At 44.0% G+C, this 18,648-nt stretch overlaps 1 protein-coding gene across 1 annotated transcript in view; it reads left to right on the top strand.

Moving 5' to 3' along the window:
• The first annotated feature begins 4,953 nt into the window (after positions 1-4,953).
• The window catches only part of sdad1 (SDA1 domain containing 1), a 16,289-nt gene continuing 2,594 nt past the window's right edge, over positions 4,954-18,648 (top strand). The window contains exons 1-16 of the mRNA XM_042326440.1: positions 4,954-5,324; positions 8,187-8,291; positions 8,591-8,689; positions 8,797-8,907; positions 9,027-9,199; positions 9,294-9,426; positions 9,537-9,638; positions 9,734-9,803; positions 9,920-10,023; positions 10,126-10,183; positions 10,586-10,721; positions 10,922-11,019; positions 11,185-11,261; positions 11,675-11,804; positions 12,007-12,110; positions 12,409-12,593. Coding sequence (XP_042182374.1) covers positions 5,223-5,324; positions 8,187-8,291; positions 8,591-8,689; positions 8,797-8,907; positions 9,027-9,199; positions 9,294-9,426; positions 9,537-9,638; positions 9,734-9,803; positions 9,920-10,023; positions 10,126-10,183; positions 10,586-10,721; positions 10,922-11,019; positions 11,185-11,261; positions 11,675-11,804; positions 12,007-12,110; positions 12,409-12,593 — 1,787 coding nt within the window. The 5' untranslated portion in view covers positions 4,954-5,222. The remainder of the gene's footprint in view (positions 5,325-8,186; positions 8,292-8,590; positions 8,690-8,796; positions 8,908-9,026; positions 9,200-9,293; positions 9,427-9,536; positions 9,639-9,733; positions 9,804-9,919; positions 10,024-10,125; positions 10,184-10,585; positions 10,722-10,921; positions 11,020-11,184; positions 11,262-11,674; positions 11,805-12,006; positions 12,111-12,408; positions 12,594-18,648) is intronic.

Raw genomic sequence — 18,648 nt, forward strand, 5'->3', positions numbered from 1 at the left:
GGATAATGGTTAGGGAACCCTGCATTAGGATAATGGTTAGGGAACCCTGCATTAGGATGATGGTTAGGGAACCCTGCATTAGGATAATGGTTAGGGAACCCTGCATTAGGATAATGGTTAGGGAACCCTGCATTAGGATAATGGTTAGGGAACCCTGCATTATGATGATGGTTAGGGAACCCTGCATTATGATGATGGTTAGGGAACCCTGCATTAGGATAATGGTTAGGGAACCCTGCATTAGGATAATGGTTAGGGAACCCTGCATTATGATGATGGTTAGGGAACCCTGCATTATGATGATGGTTAGGGAACCCTGCATTAGGATAATGGTTAGGGAACCCTGCATTAGGATAATGGTTAGGGAACCCTGCATTATGATGATGGGGGAACCCTGCATTATGATGATGGTTAGGGAACCCTGCATTAGGATAATGGTTAGGGAACCCTGCATTAGGATAATGGTTAGGGAACCCTGCATTATGATGATGGTTAGGGAACCCTGCATTATGATGATGGTTAGGGAACCCTGCATTAGGATAATGGTTAGGGAACCCTGCATTAGGGTCATGGTTAGGGAACCCTGCATTAGGGTGATGGTTAGGGAACCATGCATTAGGGTGATGGAGGGGGAACCCTGCATTAGGGTGATGGAGGGGGAACCCTGCATTAGGGTAATGGTTAGGGAACCCTGCATTAGGATAATGGTTAGGGAACCCTGCATTAGGGTGATGGTTAGGGAACCCTGCATTAGGGTGATGGAGGGGGAACCCTGCATTAGGATAATGGTTGGGGAACCCTGTTTTAGGGTGATGGTTGGGGAACCCTGTTTTAGGGTGATGGTTGGAACCCTGCATTAGGATAATGGTTGGGGAACCCTGCATTAGGATAATGGTTAGGGAACCCTGCATTAGGATAATGGTTAGGGAACCCTGCATTAGGATAATGGTTGGGGAACCCTGCATTAGGGTGATGGTTAGGGAACCCTGCATTAGGGTGATGGAGGGGGAACCCTGCATTAGGATAATGGTTGGGGAACCCTGTTTTAGGGTGATGGTTGGGGAACCCTGCATTAGGGTAATGGTTGGGGAACCCTGCATTAGGATAATGGTTAGGGAACCCTGCATTAGGATAATGGTTAGGGAACCCTGCATTAGGATAATGGTTGGGGAACCCTGTTTTAGGGTGATGGTTGGGGAACCCTGTTTTAGGGTGATGGTTGGAACCCTGCATTAGGATAATGGTTGGGGAAACCTGTTTTAGGGTGAGGGTTGGGGAACCCTGCATTAGGGTGACGGTTGGGGAACCCTGTTTTAGGGTGATGGTTGGGGAACCCTGCATTAGGGTGAGGGTGAGTGATGGTTGGGGAACCCTGTTTTAGGGTGATGGTTGGAACCCTGCATTAGGGTGATGGTTGGGGAACCCTGTTTTAGGGTGATGGAGGGGGAACCCTGCATTAGGGTGAGGGTTGGAACCCTGTTTTAGGGTGATGAGGGGGAACCCTGCATTAGGGTGATGGTTGGAACCCTGCATTAGGGTGATGGTTAGGGAACCCTGCATTAGGGTGAGGGTTGGAACCCTGCATTAGGGTGATGGTTAGGGAACCCTGCATTAGGGTGTGGGTTGGAACCCTGCATTAGGGTGATGGTTAGGGAACCCTGTTTTAGGGTGATGGTTAGGGAACCCTGCATTAGGGTGATGGTTAGGAACCCTGTTTTAGGGTGATGGAGGGGGAACCCTGCATTAGGGTGATGGTTAGGAACCCTGTTTTAGGGTGATGGAGGGGGAACCCTGCATTAGGGTGATGGTTGGGAACCCTGCATTAGGGTGATGGTTAGGAACCCTGTTTTAGGGTGATGGTTGGGAACCCTGCAATAGGGTGAGGGTTGGAACCCTGCATTAGGGTGATGGTTAGGGAACCCTGTTTTAGGGTGATGGTTAGGAACCCTGTTTTAGGGTGATGGTTGGGGAACCCAGCATTAGGGTGATGGTTGGGGAACCCAGCATTAGGGTGATGGTTGGGAAACTCTGTATTCATGTGATGGTTAGGAAACCTGCATTAGGGTGATGGTTGACATGCACACAGCCAAAGGAAGATTTATTTAGTTGATTTCATGGACTCATTCATTATGACTTGCTTTTAGATCAACAGCTGATCTTGATTCCTAGCAGAACCATATTCTGATGTACACCAGCAAGCGTTTTTCCTTTTCACCACCAGTCTATGAGGCCAGAACACTGCTGGCAGCACTAGACTACAACTTCCACAAGGACAGAGCAACCAGGCAGAACACAGAGGGAACCAAGACGTAAGCCCCCACTCCATTTGAAGTCAATAGGCTAGAGGAGGAAGTTTTGAACAACAGAACTTCAAGTCTGCCCCACGCATCTGTTTTTTTAACTCACACGTTGACCAAACACGTGGTCTTTCTAAGTGAATATTTCCCAAATTGCTTACATTCCTTGCCTCCTTTTCAAAACCTATTGGAGAAGAGGGTCAGAGGGGGGAGTGACTCTGGACCTTCTTCTACCATAGGATTGAGGAGTAGGCAAGGACATGGGATGCAATAAATATTTAGTCATTGAATATAAACAGGAACTTCTATGTGTATTTGCAGTGTACAGGATTGTAAACCATCCAATCTCCTTTCTCTAAACCATTGAGGGAGATGATGCGCAACTTTTTTTCCTGTTGTACTCAGATTGCAAGATCTTTGACCTTACAAATTTTCCTTGAATGTAAATGTTTTGTATTTTATAACACAATACACACTCTCATCCCTACTGTCTCTGATCTGGAGGACTCACTAAACAGAGAACATCCCTGGTCATCCCTACTGCCTCTGATCTGGAGGACTCACTAAACAGAGAACATCCCTGGTCATCCCTACTGCTGAGTGTCAGGGAAAATGTATGGAGTAAAAAGTACATTGTTTTCTTTGGGAATATAGTGAAGTAACAGTTGTTAAAAATATAATTAGTAAAGTAAAGATATCCAAATAAACGACTTAAATTGTACTTTCAAATATTTACTTAAGTACTTTACACCACTAGACTCAATGTAAATAAATGTTAATAACTAGTTTATTTTATGTATGCTCCATTTTCTTTGAGGATTGTGTGAAATAAAGTACATTCACAGATGAAGCAACGTCTTTGGTTTATTGGATATTTCTCTGATTAAAATGAGTGACCAAAAGGAAGTCGGCAGACCTGCAACCCTCTGGGCGTGTGTGCAGGTTTAGTCATCTAGAGCAGAAACAGGGCCCCAACAGCCTTCACATAAAGGAAGTCGGCAGACCTGCAACCCTCTGGGCGTGTGTGCAGGTTTAGTCATCTAGAGCAGAAACAGGGCCCCAACAGCCTTCACATAAAGGAAGTCGGCAGACCTGCAACCCTCTGGGCGTGTGTGCAGGTTTAGTCATCTAGAGCAGAAACAGGGCCCCAACAGCCTTCACATAATTACAGGGTTCCCAGGAGTGGCAGGCAAATATATTTATTGTCCTGCAAAAATAATTTTTTACGTACCAAGGCCATTCCCTGGCTACCCATTCACATTGCTCCAGCCAAACGGGGACGTTTCTTCCCCACAATTAATTTATTTTTGCAATTGATAGAGCAGAGATATTCAATTCAGGGTGAGTCTTCAGGCAACCAAGAGCAATGAATGGAGAGGGATGACCTGAAGGGAATTCCAGACCTCAGCTTTTTGTGAAGCAGAAAAGCAGAGATGGGTGGCCGACGAGGAAAAATTAAACAACATGCACACACACATTATGTAACTAAATTGTAATTGTTTATTTTATGTATGCTTTTAGGATTGGCGATATCTAGGCCGACAATGCTAGAGTGAAAATAAACATGAATAAACTGATAATTCTATAATGAATACATATCAGAATAATAATCCATAATAGCGACCAATAGTTATTGTATTGTGATTGTTTCGAGTTTTAATTAGTCAAGAAGTAGTGCCCAGGGGTTGGGATTGAACCGTGTCTCAAAAGCAGCAGAAAAGGTTAAATAAGGTTACAAAAAATGTCCGTTATGGTTATACACGTCTGGCTCGTGCAAGGAGCTGGACAAAAGCAACACTTAAGTGTGTATTATGATGTGATATGAAAGTAGGAGGCTTTATATTTCTAGGACCATGTTGTAATTGAGAATTGATTCCTCTACCTACATGTACAAATTACCTCGACTAACCTGTACCCCCGCACATTGACTCGGTACCAGTACCCCCAGTATATAGCCTCGTTATTGATATTTTCTACTTTAGTTTATTTAGTAAATATTTTCTTAACTATTTATTGAACTGCATTGTTGGTTAAGGGCCTGTAAGTAATGTTAGCAAATTATGTTATTCTTCAATAACACAAACTCCAAAGCAAATCTGTCCTCAGCTTTTCTCAACCGAACAAAGGAATAGGATTCCATTTAACCCCCCACCCTAGCCTGGGGTTGACCAATCACAAGTCCTTGCAGTACAACTGGCCAATGGCCAAATAACAAGTATCCTACCTCCCGACTCAATGTACAGAGCGTAGCACACGTCGCTCTGAGTTCAGGAGTGGCATTCAGATTCTAAACAGCTGTTGAACTGAAACACAACTCCTATTTACAATTCCCTATTGACCATTAGTACTCTAGTTTTCAGTCCTCTCATCCTCTCAATTGTGTATTTATCTTCAAAATATTCTTATAGTATTTGGCGCATGTAACAAATAAAATTAGATTAGATCAACCTATTCAAATGACCTCACATGTACATCACTGACCACAATCCAAATCTAAATAAGGTTCAGGTGTGCAGCAGGGGGGTTTGGGGGGGGGGGTCTGCTCTGTCTGTTTCAATAGGCTAGAATCTGATGTATGCCATCAGCCATCGGTTATAAATTTGATTTGGGTGTGGCTTATGATGATTTCCTATCTAGATGTTCAAAACAGTACTGTATTGAAAATGGTTCTACATCATAATGTAACATTTTTTAAGTGGGTTATGTAAGGACCTTGATTTCAATATTCTTCTTTGCACAACACTAGTGCCGGCAATATTTGATTTCCTCCGAATTCACTGGCTTTTGGCAACGCGTTTCACTGCCACTTCGTTTGACCCTCGTTCCGTTCCGTTCTGAGTCTGGAAAAAATGGCGATCTACCAGTGAGCCACGTTGGTATTTTGATAACATATTTATAATATAGACATTTCTTTTTATACCGAAAATGAATAAAATAATGTCCGGTCGACACAACAACAAATTGCCAACCAATCTGCCGCAATTGCAGAACCTGATCAAGAGAGATCCACAGTCGTACACGGAAGAAGTGAGTGTATAAAACGTAGCTAGGTAACGCATGCCAACTAGCTAACGTTAGTTTCACTAGTAAACAAACTAGTTGGCTAACTTGCTAGTTATCTGCTTTACTTTGAACTAACATTAGCAAGTAAACTATGTTGTGGGATCAATTAATGAAGTAATGAATCATATAACTATATTGCTAACGTTAATTAGCTAGAAATTACTATATTTGATCGCATTACTACATAGCTAACGCTAGCTAGCCAGCTATCTAGTTCTATCTTAGGCCAGTTTTAGACAGCCTTTATTCATTATCTAATGTATTAATAAACTGTGCCTTAGTGGCAGTCAATAGCGACACAGCTTGCGAGACATCGCCCGAACCGTTGTTGTACATCTTTTAGCAGCACGTGTCCCGCGTTGGACCGTATGTTTTCCGTAGACGGTTTTGACGTAGCCTTTAGATCTCTCATGTCTTTGATGTGCATTCCGGATAATACACTCGTCCCCCATGAACCGGCTCGTACATAACGCATCCTCCATTCAAGCTTTAAAGACAGCTTTAATGGCGACCCGCCGGGGGGGTGTGGGGTGTGCACGATCTTAATAAAACACAATTTTCCATCACATTTTCGGAAAACTTAAGTTGCACACCCGTGGCTGGATGCGGCAAAAGTGTGCAACTGCAGTCCGCAATTCGGGGTGTTCCTACAGTCGTGGCCAAAAGTTATGAGAACGACACAAATATTAATTTTCACAAAGTCTGCTGCCTCAGTGTCTTTATATATTTTTGTCTGATGTTACTGTGGAATACATAAGTATAATTACACGCATTTCACAAGTGTCAAAGGCTTTTATTGACAATTACATGTTGATGCAAAGAGTCATTCTTTGTAGTGTTGACCCTTCTTTTTCAAGACCTCTGCAATCCGCCCTGGCATGCTGTCAATTAACTTCTGGGCCACATCCTGACTGATGGCAGCCCATTCATGCATAATCAATGCTTGGAGTTTGTCAGAATTTGTGGGGTTTTGTTTGTCCACAAGTTCTCGGTGGGATTAAGGTCTGGGGAGTTCAGTTCATTTGCATGGCAAAGAGGGACTTTGCTATTAATTGCAATTCATCGGATCAATCTTTATAACATTCTGGAGTATATGCAAATTGCCATCATACAAACTGAGGCAGCAGACTTTGTGAAAATTCATATTTGTGTCATTATCAAAGTTTTGGCCACGACTGTACACATGGACATTCCAGGAACGGCCCCTCAGGAACGGCCCCTCAGGAACGGCCCCTCAAAAGACACTGTAATTTGCTCCCACCTGTGGGACACATGCCCTCTGTTTTTAACAGACCTGTGGGGAAACAGTTCCCTACAGGCGGGGGCGTCAGGGTAGCCCAGTGGTTAGAGTGTAGAGGCGGTAGGTAGCCTAGTGGTTAGAGTATAGAGGTGGCAGGGTAGCCTAGTGGTCAGAGCATTGGACTAGTAACCGAAAGGTTGCAAGTTCGAATCCCTGTGCTGACAAACACTTCTAGCTGATTGTGAGGAAACGCGATTCGGTTGACATTTGGTTACATTCGGCTATTGTTTACATATTGTGCATCGCGTGAATGAAAATATTCACTGGATTTACAAGCCGACACAGCCATATACTTACCCGCGCACCAAAATTTTGGGCTAATAATACTTTCCTGTGGACATTTTTATCTTCACTTCCTACTGCCAAAAGAACCAACAGCACAGACAACCGTTAAAGTTTATCGTTTTATTCAACATTCTGGCTTGTAGAGACTAATGCGTCTTTTTTTTTTTACAGCGACTTCTTTCAGACTGATGTTGTGGAGTAACCATGGTAACATACTGATGTTTAGAAAAGTAGTTCACGTGAGGCAGTTGTGGGCGACGCGAATGGCTGATAATTGTAGGGAGCAGGCAGAATCGCGCCTGAAGTTTGAGAGCTGAGGTTAGGTTTAAAATGAGATTTTAACGGGATAAATTGTAGAAATGGGCAGGGTTTATGACTTTGTGGCTGTGGTAACTAGTGACGACCAGTGCCTAGGCTAGTTCTAATGGAAACATTGTCCTTTGCATTGCCAAGCAGTGCCAAAGAAAGTATTAAATCCAATTATTTAATGCTACCACCCCTTTCAAATCAAAACAAACAAATTCTAATCACACACCTGTTGTTGTTTCACACCTGTTTGCCTGTCTATCGCAATACATTCAGCAACATGCTGCTGTAGACAGGAAGTAGAATGGAGCGTGTGAGCGCAAACATTGACATCCATGTTTGGTTTTGATTTGGGGGGGGTGTTGGCATCAAACAATTGGATTTAATGTTGTCTTGGGAACTGCTCGGCGACGCAAACGACAATGTTTCCATCGGAACTATCTACCGATTTACACCGGATAGCATCCAACGTGGGACACGTGCTGACAAGACGGGTACAGCAACGAGTCGGGCAAAATACTCACAAGCTATCGCTATGGAACGAGCGAAGACTGAACATTACTGTTAAAATAACTGAACTTACTGTTTAACTGTATACGTGACGACGAGCTTCGTAGGCCTGGTTACATATTTTATACAGTCAGTGACTATTTAGCTAGCTAGCTATGTCATAGTAGTAATAGATCAGATTGTAATACCGCGCTGGTTATAAGGACGAAATCAGCAGACAACAGATGGAGTAAGTTCAGATTAAGTTTACTCAACATTCTTCTGATTTATAAAGGGACTGTTCAAAATGTTGGACCCTATATATTAGAGACGAGAGTGGATGTTTATCCAGTCCAAACTCTGAATCGGGAGAGGCTAGCTATGTCAATTCCTGCTGACTTGAGTACATGTTTTTCACAAAGATCGTTTTAATTTCTAATCTACAGTTCCTGCAACAATATCGACACTACCAGTCCAATGTACAGATCTTCAAACTCCAGCCTGACAAACCCAACAAGGAGCTGGCAGATCTGGTCATGTTCCTTGCTCAGGTACGATCATCACTCTCAAATCTAGTCCTATAAATAGTATGCCAAATTCATTATATTAATAATCATTTGGATATGAAAAAAACCAGAAATGTAAATATAAATGTCACATGATTACCCTAGTTGGGGGTCGAAGCTATCTCAAATCAGGAAATGTCTGTAGGCCTGCTGTATTTGTGGGTCTTATTGGAAACCATAAACTGCCCATTATTTATAGATCACCAACTGTAGACACAAGTACACTGCTGATGTTAGTCCTGATGGGAAGCTATCAAACTAAATCCATTATTGTCCTGTTCCAGGTTGGACACTGCTATCTGCAGCAACTTGCCTCCTTCCCTCAGGAGTTGACTGAGATCCTTATGAATCATCATACAGTCCTCGAGCCTGATCTACGGATGGTAAAGACAACAAATCATCAACAGATATTTTCTCACCCTTGTCAGCTGTTAAAAATACTTGTATTTAATGTGTTGTTGTTTTATTTGCGTGTTTCTCACTCGCTCAGACATTCTGCAAAGCCCTGATTCTGCTGAGGAACAAAGATCTGATTAACCCCACCGGTCTTCTGGAGCTGTTCTTTGAGTTGCTGCGCTGTCACGACAAGCTCCTCAGGAAGGTGAGCCCGGAGTGTCTCTGTCTCTCTGCACACCGATATTGTTATTCCATGTCTATGGTCTGTCTACAGTGTCAGTCACGTTCTGCCTCTCGCTTAGTCTCCTGTTCATCTCTTCCCAGACGCTGTACTCGCACATTGTCCATGACATAAAAAACATCAACTCCAAACACAAGAACAACAAAGTCAACACAACATTACAGAACTTCATGTACACCATGCTGAGAGACAGCAATCCTCTAGCAGCCAAGATCTCGCTAGATGTCATGATTGAGTTGTACAAGAGAAACATCTGGTAAGTTACATGCCTTGGCTCTATGCTAAGTATCTTCAAAAACACGTCGCCCGATATACATCTTTTTTTTTTATTTCCTTGTTTTCCGTCACAGGAATGACGCCAAAACTGTTAACGTGATCACGACAGCATGTTTCTCCAAAGTCACAAAGATCCTCGTGGCAGGCATGAAGTTCTTCCTGGGCAAAGATGAAGATGAGAAGAGGGAGAGTGATTCAGAATCGGAGGCATGTGTTCACCACATCACATAGTGGAGGGGGGGGGGGTGAACATTTTGATTTGATTGGAGGAGAGACCTCCTTGCTCTGTCGGGTCTAAGCCAGTCTGTTATCTCCAGGAGGAAGGTCCGTCGGCTAGAGACCTGATGGTGAGGTACTCTACAGGGAGGAAGACATCCAAGAACAAGAAGAAGATGGAGAAGGCCATGAAGGTCCTTAAGGTACGCTGAGAGTCCTGTGTTTTTTCTTTTTACTGATAGACTTCAACTGTTTTTGTTTGGTTGGTTGTTAGTTAATAAATCTTGATGATTCACAGAAACATAAGAAGAAGAAGAAGGTAGAGGTTTTCAATTTCTCTGCCATCCACTTGATTCATGATCCTCAAGGTATGTATGTTCACCCTCAAAAGCACACGCTTATAAACTAAACAAAATCTGGAACTTATTTTATGTCGCTCTATTCTGTTTTTTTCCCTCTAAGAAATATTAAATATTTTGCACAGACTTTTCAGAGAAGCTACTAAAGCAGTTGGAAGACTCTAATGAGCGTTTTGAGGTGAAGATCATGATGATGGAACTAATATCCCGACTAGTTGGGATTCATGAGGTAAGAAAATGATATGAACAGTGCAATTATTCTACAATCTATTAAAAAATTATATATTTTTTTAAATGGACGTTCGCGTTGTTATTTCTATTCTTCCCACAGCTCTTTCTCTTCAACTACTACCCCTTCGTACAACGGTTCATTCAGCCCCATCAAAGAGGTAAGCTCTAATCAACAGCAGGAATTGGAGTGGGTCTAGTGTTTCCGGGATAATGTTGTTGATGTGAGCCATAACCAGCTTTTCAAAACACTTCATGGCTACCGACGTGAGTGCTACTGGGGCCGGTAGTCATTTAGGCAGGTTACCTTCGCTTTCTTGGGCACAGGGACTTATGGGGGTCTGCTTGAAACGTGTAGCTATTACAGACTCGGTCAGGGAGAGGTTGAAAATGTCAGTGAAGACTACAGTATTTTTATTTATTTTTTCTCCCAGCCCCATCAAAGAGGTATGTTCTAAGAAAGGGCTCAGCTCAGTCATTGAAAACAAGCGTGCAATTAGTCATGTTGAGTTTTAATAGAACTCCCGGGTTGAAAATAATATTTGTTCTTCTTTCTTCTCCAGAGGTCACCAAGATACTACTGTGTGCTGCCCAGTCCTCCCATCAACTAGTTCCACCTGAGATCATCCAGCCGGTCATCATGACCATAGCCAATAACTTTGTGACAGACAGGAACTCGGGAGAGGTGATGTGTGTTGGGTAAGGGAGTCCCTCACACCTATGATTCTTCTGTAACCTGGTTGGATGGCCATTGTAAAGTCATTCACATTCTGCATGTGATTGTTACCATGGATACTGTATATAACACTGTTGTATACAGTTGAGATTTGTGCAGCATCAGTTATTGGTTAATAACATGGATATATGGAGTAACAGAGTGTGCGACTTGCTTTGTACAGCATCAATGCCATCAAGGAGGTGGCAGCTCGTTGTCCCCTAGCCATCACAGAAGAGCTGCTTCAGGACCTGGCTCAGTACAAGATGCACAAAGACAAGAGTAAGTAGTCTGTCCTTACAGGAAGTAGGCTAACATGTCTGTTTTGATTATTTTTCTCTTTAACCATGTGGCTACAAGAGATTATTCATCACGTGTCATAATTAAAACAAATCGAAGGGTTTCAATGAGGGTTATTTGAATGTCTTTTTATTTTTATTTTTTTAGATGTGATGATGTCTGCCAGAGGACTCATTCAGCTCTTCAGAAGCCTGGATCCAAAGATGCTGCATAAGAGAGACAGGGTATGTTGCTGAGACCAATGTAATATACATTTAGAAGGATCTCAACATCGTCATGTTTCTCCTTCCCTCGCCCATATGCTAGGCTCCTCCTCCTCTGTGTGGAAGTCCTCTCAGGGTTGAGGTATGCTAGGCTCCTCCTCTGTGTGGAAGTCCTCTCAGGGCTGAGGTATGCTAGGTGGTTCCTCTGTGTGGAAGTCCTCTCAGGGCTGAGGTATGCTAGGCTCCTCCTCCTCTGTGTGGAAGTCCTCTCAGGGCTGAGGTATGCTAGGCTCCTCCTCCTCTGTGTGGAAGGCCTCTCAGGGTTGAGGTATGCTAGGCTCCTCCTCTGTGTGAAAGTCCCCCGGGGCTGAGGTGCTGTGAAATGTCATGGAGGCTGCGCTAACTGATAACTTAACCATTGCGTTGTTTACTAGGGTCGACCCACAGAGTTGTCTACCGAGGCTAAGATCCAGGACTATGGCGAGATGGGGGCCAAGACCTACGTCCCTGGAGCAGAGGTTCTGGAGGTGGAGGAGAAAGAGGAGGGAGAAGAGGGGGACGGTGGTAAGGATTGGATCGTGTATAGTCATTATTATACAACTGGAAACTTTTACTTGTTTGGTTTTTTGCTGCAAGGACTCTCATTTCGGATTTATCAAGGACTGTATTTCCAAGATGCAATAGATTATGTTTTGTGTGAAAAAAAATAGGTTTAAATATTGATTATTTGATCATTTCTTCCTCTGCATTTCCTCTTCATCTCTAGATGGCTGGGAGAGTGCCAGCAGTATCAGTGGTGGTGATGATGATGATGAGGACGGAGAATGGATCAATGTTCACCACTCCTCTGATGAAGACACCGCGGAAATGGTAGGGTTCTGCATCAACCCCATGTCCGTTAGGTGTTTTGGGTTGGTGACCTGATTTTGAAAATCTGGGCTGGCTCACGTTCAATTGAGCACACCGTAGCAAAACAATTTGTATCAGAAAACTAAAATGAGCACTTCTTATTGGACAGGTTAAGGTTGTCTCTCCCTGTTTCTGTCCGTTTTCTGCCATTTAGTTCCGAATGAACACTACCCTGGTGATTAGTGTTCTGATTGGTGAATAACATGTTCTTATTGGTGAATAACGTCTTCTCATTGGCCATTGTATGTGTCTCGCCCAGGCTGAGAAGCTGAAGACTATGGATCCAGAGGAGAGGAAGGCCAAGGCAGCAGCGGTCAGCTCCAGTCGACTCCTCACTCAGGACGACTTCAAGAAGATCCGTCTGGCTCAGATGGCTAAAGAGGTCAACGCTGCCCCGGGCAAGGGACAGAAGAGGAAGATGGTTGAAGATGATGATGGTGAAAGGTCAGTCTTGTTTTCTTGTTATTTCACCTCCAGTCCTATGATTTATATAATTCAAAACAGGGCCGACTTTTTGTTACAAGGATGATTGTGGATCCATGTTTTACCTGGTGGGAATATCTTATTGAAAATGTGTTGATGCTGCGTTTAGACGAAGGACGCAAAAACCATCATACCAGTTGGTATAACGGGACAAGGAAGCAAGGAAGAAGGTGACGACAAAAAGCACGGCGGTATGCGTTGCTATGGTGATATCCGTAAAACAAACAGTGCAAATGAACATCCGGTAGAAAACAACGCTACGGCAAACAGTTGTAATATTTGAACTCTGGCGGCATGTCCCGTGTACCGTGGCGGCCAGGGAGAACACCGTTTAGTCGACCGGTCGATTGTTTGATCGACCAAGATTTCTTGAGTCGAGCAGTAGCAAAAAAACGTGGCGTACGAGACACCTGTCTGATCGGCTCCTGTCTGACTGATCCAGGCCGTGGGGATGGCACTGTCCATCACTCTTAAGACATTTGCTGCTGAAATTGTACATGGTTATATTACATAAGATCAATGGTGCAACACTAATAAAAACAATATTATTTTATGGCAAATGAGCTTTCTCCCGCTTTGGATAGCGGTTGCTGTCCGCGGTTCTGAAACATCAGTACGCTGTGGATTTGGAGCCTTTTTCCTAGACCATGTTGCTATGTGCGTAATAGCAAAGTTACCCAGCATATTGGTGTTGAGAACAATGTGGTGGAGGCAGGCAGCAGTGGAGTTGCTTAGCCTAGTGGTTAGAGGTTAGAGTGTTGGACTAGTAACTGGAAGGGTGCAAGTTCAAACCCCCCCAGCTGACAAGGTACAAATCTGTCGTTCTGCCCCTGAACAGGCAGTTAACCCACTGTTCTTAGGCTGTCATTGAAAATAAGAATTTGTTCTTAACTGACTTGCCTGGTTAAATAAAGGTAAAATAAAAAATAAGAAAAGAGAGGAGAGGGGGAACACCAGCTTAATTAGGTCTATAATCAATAGCCCAACTGTTAGGTGTGCCTGGCTTTATAAATCATCCACATATACAGCACATCGTGAAAGTATTCAGACCACTTGACTTTTTCCACATTTTGTTACGTAACAGACTTATTCTAACATTGATCAAATAAATGTCTCCTCAATCTACACAATACCTCATAATAACATCACAATACCCCATAATGACATCACAATACCCCATAGTGACATCACAATAGCCCATAATGGCATCACAATACCCCATAATAACAAAGCAAAAACAGGTTTTTCGACATTTTTGCAAATGTATTAAAAATAAATTACATGTCATATTTACACAAGTATTTAGTCCCTTTACTCAGTACTTTATTGAAGCACCTTTGGCAGCGATTACAGCCTAGAGTCTTCTTGGGTAATGACGCTACAAGCTTGGCACACCTGAATTTGGGGAGTTTCTCCCATTCTTCTCTGCAGATCCTCTCAAGCTCTGTCAGGTTGGATGGGGAGCGTCGCTGCACAGCTATTTTCAGATGTTCGATCGGGTTCAAGTCTGGACTCTGGCTAGGCCACTTGAGGACGTTCAGAGACTTGTCCCAAAGCCACTCCTGCGTTGTCTTGACTGTGTGCTTAGGGTTGTTGTCCTGTTGGAAGGTAAAGCTCCTGAGGTCCTGAGCACTCTGGAGCAGTTTTTCAGCAAGGATCTCTGCTCTGTTCATCTTTCCGTCAATCCTGACTACTCTCCCTGCCGCTGAAAAACATCCCTACAGCATGATGATGCCACCACTATGCTTCACTGTATGGATGGTTTGGAACTCACGCTGGGTGACCGTTAGAGATGTTTGGAACTCACGCTGGGGTGAACGTTAGAGATGTTTGGAACTCACGCTGGGGTGAACGTTAGAGATGTTTGGAACTCACGCTGGGGTGAACGTTAGAGATGTTTGGAACTCACGCTGGGGAGACCGTTAGAGATGTTTGGAACTCACGCTGGGGAGACAGTTAGAGAGATATGGAACTCACGCTGGGGTGACCTTTAGAGAGATATGGAACTCACATTGGGGTGACCGTTAGAGATGTTTGGAACTCACGCTGGGGAGACCGTTAGATGTTTGGAACTCACTCTGGGGTGACCTTTAGAGATGTTTGGAACTCACGCTGGGGTGACCATTAGAGATGTTTGGAACTCACTCTGGGGTGACCTTTAGAGATGTTTGGAACTCACGCTGGGGAGACCGTTAGAGATGTTTGGAACTCACGCTGGGGAGACCGTTAGAGAGATATGGAACTCACGCTGGGGAGACCATTAGAGAGATATGGAACTCACGCTGGGGAGACCGTCACGCTGGGGTGACCGTTAGAGATGTTTGGAACTCACTCTGGGGTGACCTTTAGAGGTGTTTGGAACTCACTCTGGGGTGACCATTAGAGATGTTTGGAACTCACGTTGGGGTGAACGTTAGAGATGTTTGGAACTCACACTGGGGTGAATGTTAGAGATGTTTGGAACTCACGCTGGGGAGACCGTTAGAGATATATGGAACTCACGCTGGGGAGACCGTTAGAGATATATGGAACTCACGCTGGGGAGACCGTTAGAGATATATGGAACTCACGCTGGGGAGACCGTTAGAGATATTTGGAACTCACGCTGGGGTGACCGTTAGAGATGTTTGGAACTCACGCTGGGGTGAACGTTAGAGATGTTTGGAACTCACGCTGGGGTGAACGTTAGAGATGTTTGGAACTCACGCTGGGGAGACCGTTAGAGATGTTTGGAACTCACGCTGGGGAGACAGTTAGAGATGTTTGGAACTCACGCTGGGGAGACCGTTAGAGAGATATGGAACTCACGCTGGGGTGACCTTTAGAGAGATATGGAACTCACATTGGGGTGACCGTTAGAGATGTTTGGAACTCACGCTGGGGAGACCGTTAGATGTTTGGAACTCACTCTGGGGTGACCTTTAGAGATGTTTGGAACTCACGCTGGGGTGACCATTAGAGATGTTTGGAACTCACTCTGGGGTGACCTTTAGAGATGTTTGGAACTCACGCTGGGGAGACCGTTAGAGAGATATGGAACTCACGCTGGGGAGACCATTAGAGAGATATGGAACTCACGCTGGGGAGACCGTCACGCTGGGGTGACCGTTAGAGATGTTTGGAACTCACTCTGGGGTGACCTTTAGAGGTGTTTGGAACTCACTCTGGGGTGACCATTAGAGATGTTTGGAACTCACGTTGGGGTGAACGTTAGAGATGTTTGGAACTCACACTGGGGTGAATGTTAGAGATGTTTGGAACTCACGCTGGGGAGACCGTTAGAGATATATGGAACTCACGCTGGGGAGACCGTTAGAGATATATGGAACTCACGCTGGGGAGACCGTTAGAGATATATGGAACTCACGCTGGGGAGACCGTTAGAGATATATGGAACTCACGCTGGGGAGACCGTTAGAGATATTTGGAACTCACGCTGGGGAGACCGTTAGAGATATTTGGAACTCACTGGTGAAAGGTTAATAAAGTTCATTGTGGAGAAGGCTGATTCACAGCTGTATATGGGGCGAAACATGGTCAGGATGTACAGTTTCTTGAGAACAGGGACATCAGCTGCAGGCACCATCTTTCCCCCAGAAAGTGACTGGGTCACAATCACCAGCCTGCTCCTTCACACCTATTTGAATCAACTCCATTTGTAGTGGTGCAACATCTACCCATCTGAAGATCTGTTTTGCTTCTTCTGACAACTTTTGTCACATTTGTGACCCATGAAGGGGTTCTGGATGAGCAGCAGCAGTTCTCTTCCAACAGTGATGTCATCAAAGTGAGCCTTAAAGTTATCTATCAGATTCTGGATGAAATCAACGTGGTTGGGAACATGCTTGCCTCTTGAGTTTGTCCCCAAATTTTTTGGGGGGGAGGAAGTGAACAAGTTCTCTCTGGAGAACATTCTTGGAAAAACTCTGATTTCTTCTGGAAAGACCGGACTGCTGTTATCATATGACATACTGTTGTCCCTTCCCTGTAGCTTAACATTCAGTTGATTACGGCCTCTCAAAAAGTTGATCCGTTTCATCATCGTTGTCATGACCTCTGAGTACTCTTTTCCCAGTCTGGCACACAGGACAGATTGATGGATGAGGCAGTGATATGTCAGGTCAGGTTGGTCCTCTTTCAAATGTGCAACCAGTCCTCTTCCTCTCATGGCTGGAGCTCCATCTGTGGTGATGGAGACCACTGACTTCAGATCTCTCCCCCTTTGTCAGCATCTCTTTGATGGCATCATGGATATCCTCTCCCCGTGTGTGTGTGTGTGTGTGTGTGTGCTTCTAGATGTGTTAAGCCCTACAGCTCCTCACAGAATTCCTTCATTGTTTCGTTATAAAATCTGACAAACATCAGAAGCTGGGCATTATCAGTGTTATCTGTACGATTCATCCACAGCTAATGAAATGCATTCTGAATGGCCTCTAAGTTGTGAAGTTAAGTCTTTGCTAATATTTCAGTTCTCCTCATTGCTGTGGAGTCTGACAGTGGGTTCTGTTCGATATTTTTGTTTACCTTCAAGCAAGGTGTCAAGCAACTTCACACACGCATTCTTGTACCATCTCAGCATCTGAAAAAGTTTTCTGTTTTCCTAAAACCCAAGGTATCCTCAGTGAGAACACTCCATTTCACGTTGTTGGTCTGTCGGGGGAATTGACAAGGACTTTGGTGCATCTCTCGTGTTGGGATTTGAGTTGGTTAATCTTGTTTGATCTGATCTCCATGTTCAGGGTATACATCTGATCCAATTTACTATGCCTCTTGTCTTAATGGCGCCTAACATTCGTCACTTATCACCAGAGCTACAGTCTCACTGCATATCAGGCACATTGGTTTTGTGCTAGTTAAATAAATACTGTTCCGACCAATCGTCTTTCAATATACGGTTTTCGGAGTCAACTTTTTATTTTTTTGTTGAACAAAAATGTTAACAAAGATACTGGTAACTAAGCTCCTATCTGTGATATTTACAGGTGAACCGCTGTCAAATCTTTCTGATTGTTTCTGCTTGCTTGTCCAAAGGTTCCACAAAGGATATTTGGATCAATGTGATTGGGTAAAACGCAGCCTCTTGTATTTGCATATAATCACGCGATTGGGTAAGACGGGGGGCGCTAGTAGAGGTGGCCGTTGCTTCGAGACAGTGAAAAAGAGAGGATTGCTGAGTTAGAGACCCGGTTGATTATTTTTAGCTTTTAAAAAATACAAATGTGTGACTTATCTATAAGAAAATGCTATTTTGTCCGGTACGACCCTTCACTGGGCCTGGGTCCGGACCACCAGTTGAGTTCGGTTGCCCTATTGGTCACCTGCATGTGATGCATTCATGTGTCACGTAAAGAGAACAAGGTTTTAGGGAGTGTTTTTTTTTTTTTTTTTTTCCCCTAAAGGAATGAGGGATTTCGCTAACAACTTTTCAGTCAGAAATGGTTGTAATTATGTTGCAGCTTCGGCCAGCGCGATAAACACTGTTCTCTGGTGGTCACTGCAGCAGAGAGGAGAGAAGGACAACGGGTGCACGTTACACAGTCACTCGTTGTCCTTTTTTACACAGCACAGCAAGTCTGAGCCCAGCCTGGCACAAATCAATTACGGTTGGATTCCCTTTCGTCTTCTGTGTGTCTTTTTAATTATTTCATCAAACCGTGTGCTTTAAAGCAAAAGACAAGCTCAGTGCATATAGTTGATTTGATTAAAACACAGGATGTGTCAATATAGGGAAAAATACACGTTTTAGAATTTTGGCGAAAGAACGGATGACTCTCGGTCGACCAAGATTTTTATTCGGTGGAGGACCGCCCTAGTGGAGGCTGAAAGCATTCACTGCCTGCCTCAATGGCATTTACGTTGTGCTCTCATTAAAAACAATGACATCCGGTTCACTGTCTACCTCGTACCAGCTAAACGAAGCATAAGTGTGATAAACACTCTTGCAAATAGTTTAACTGCCATTTTGTGTGTGTGTGTGTGTGTGTGTGTGTGTGCGCGCATCTTAACTAATAACATG

This window comes from Oncorhynchus tshawytscha, linkage group LG09 (assembly GCF_018296145.1).
Source record: "Oncorhynchus tshawytscha isolate Ot180627B linkage group LG09, Otsh_v2.0, whole genome shotgun sequence".
NCBI classification, from domain to species: Eukaryota; Metazoa; Chordata; class Actinopteri; order Salmoniformes; family Salmonidae; genus Oncorhynchus; species Oncorhynchus tshawytscha.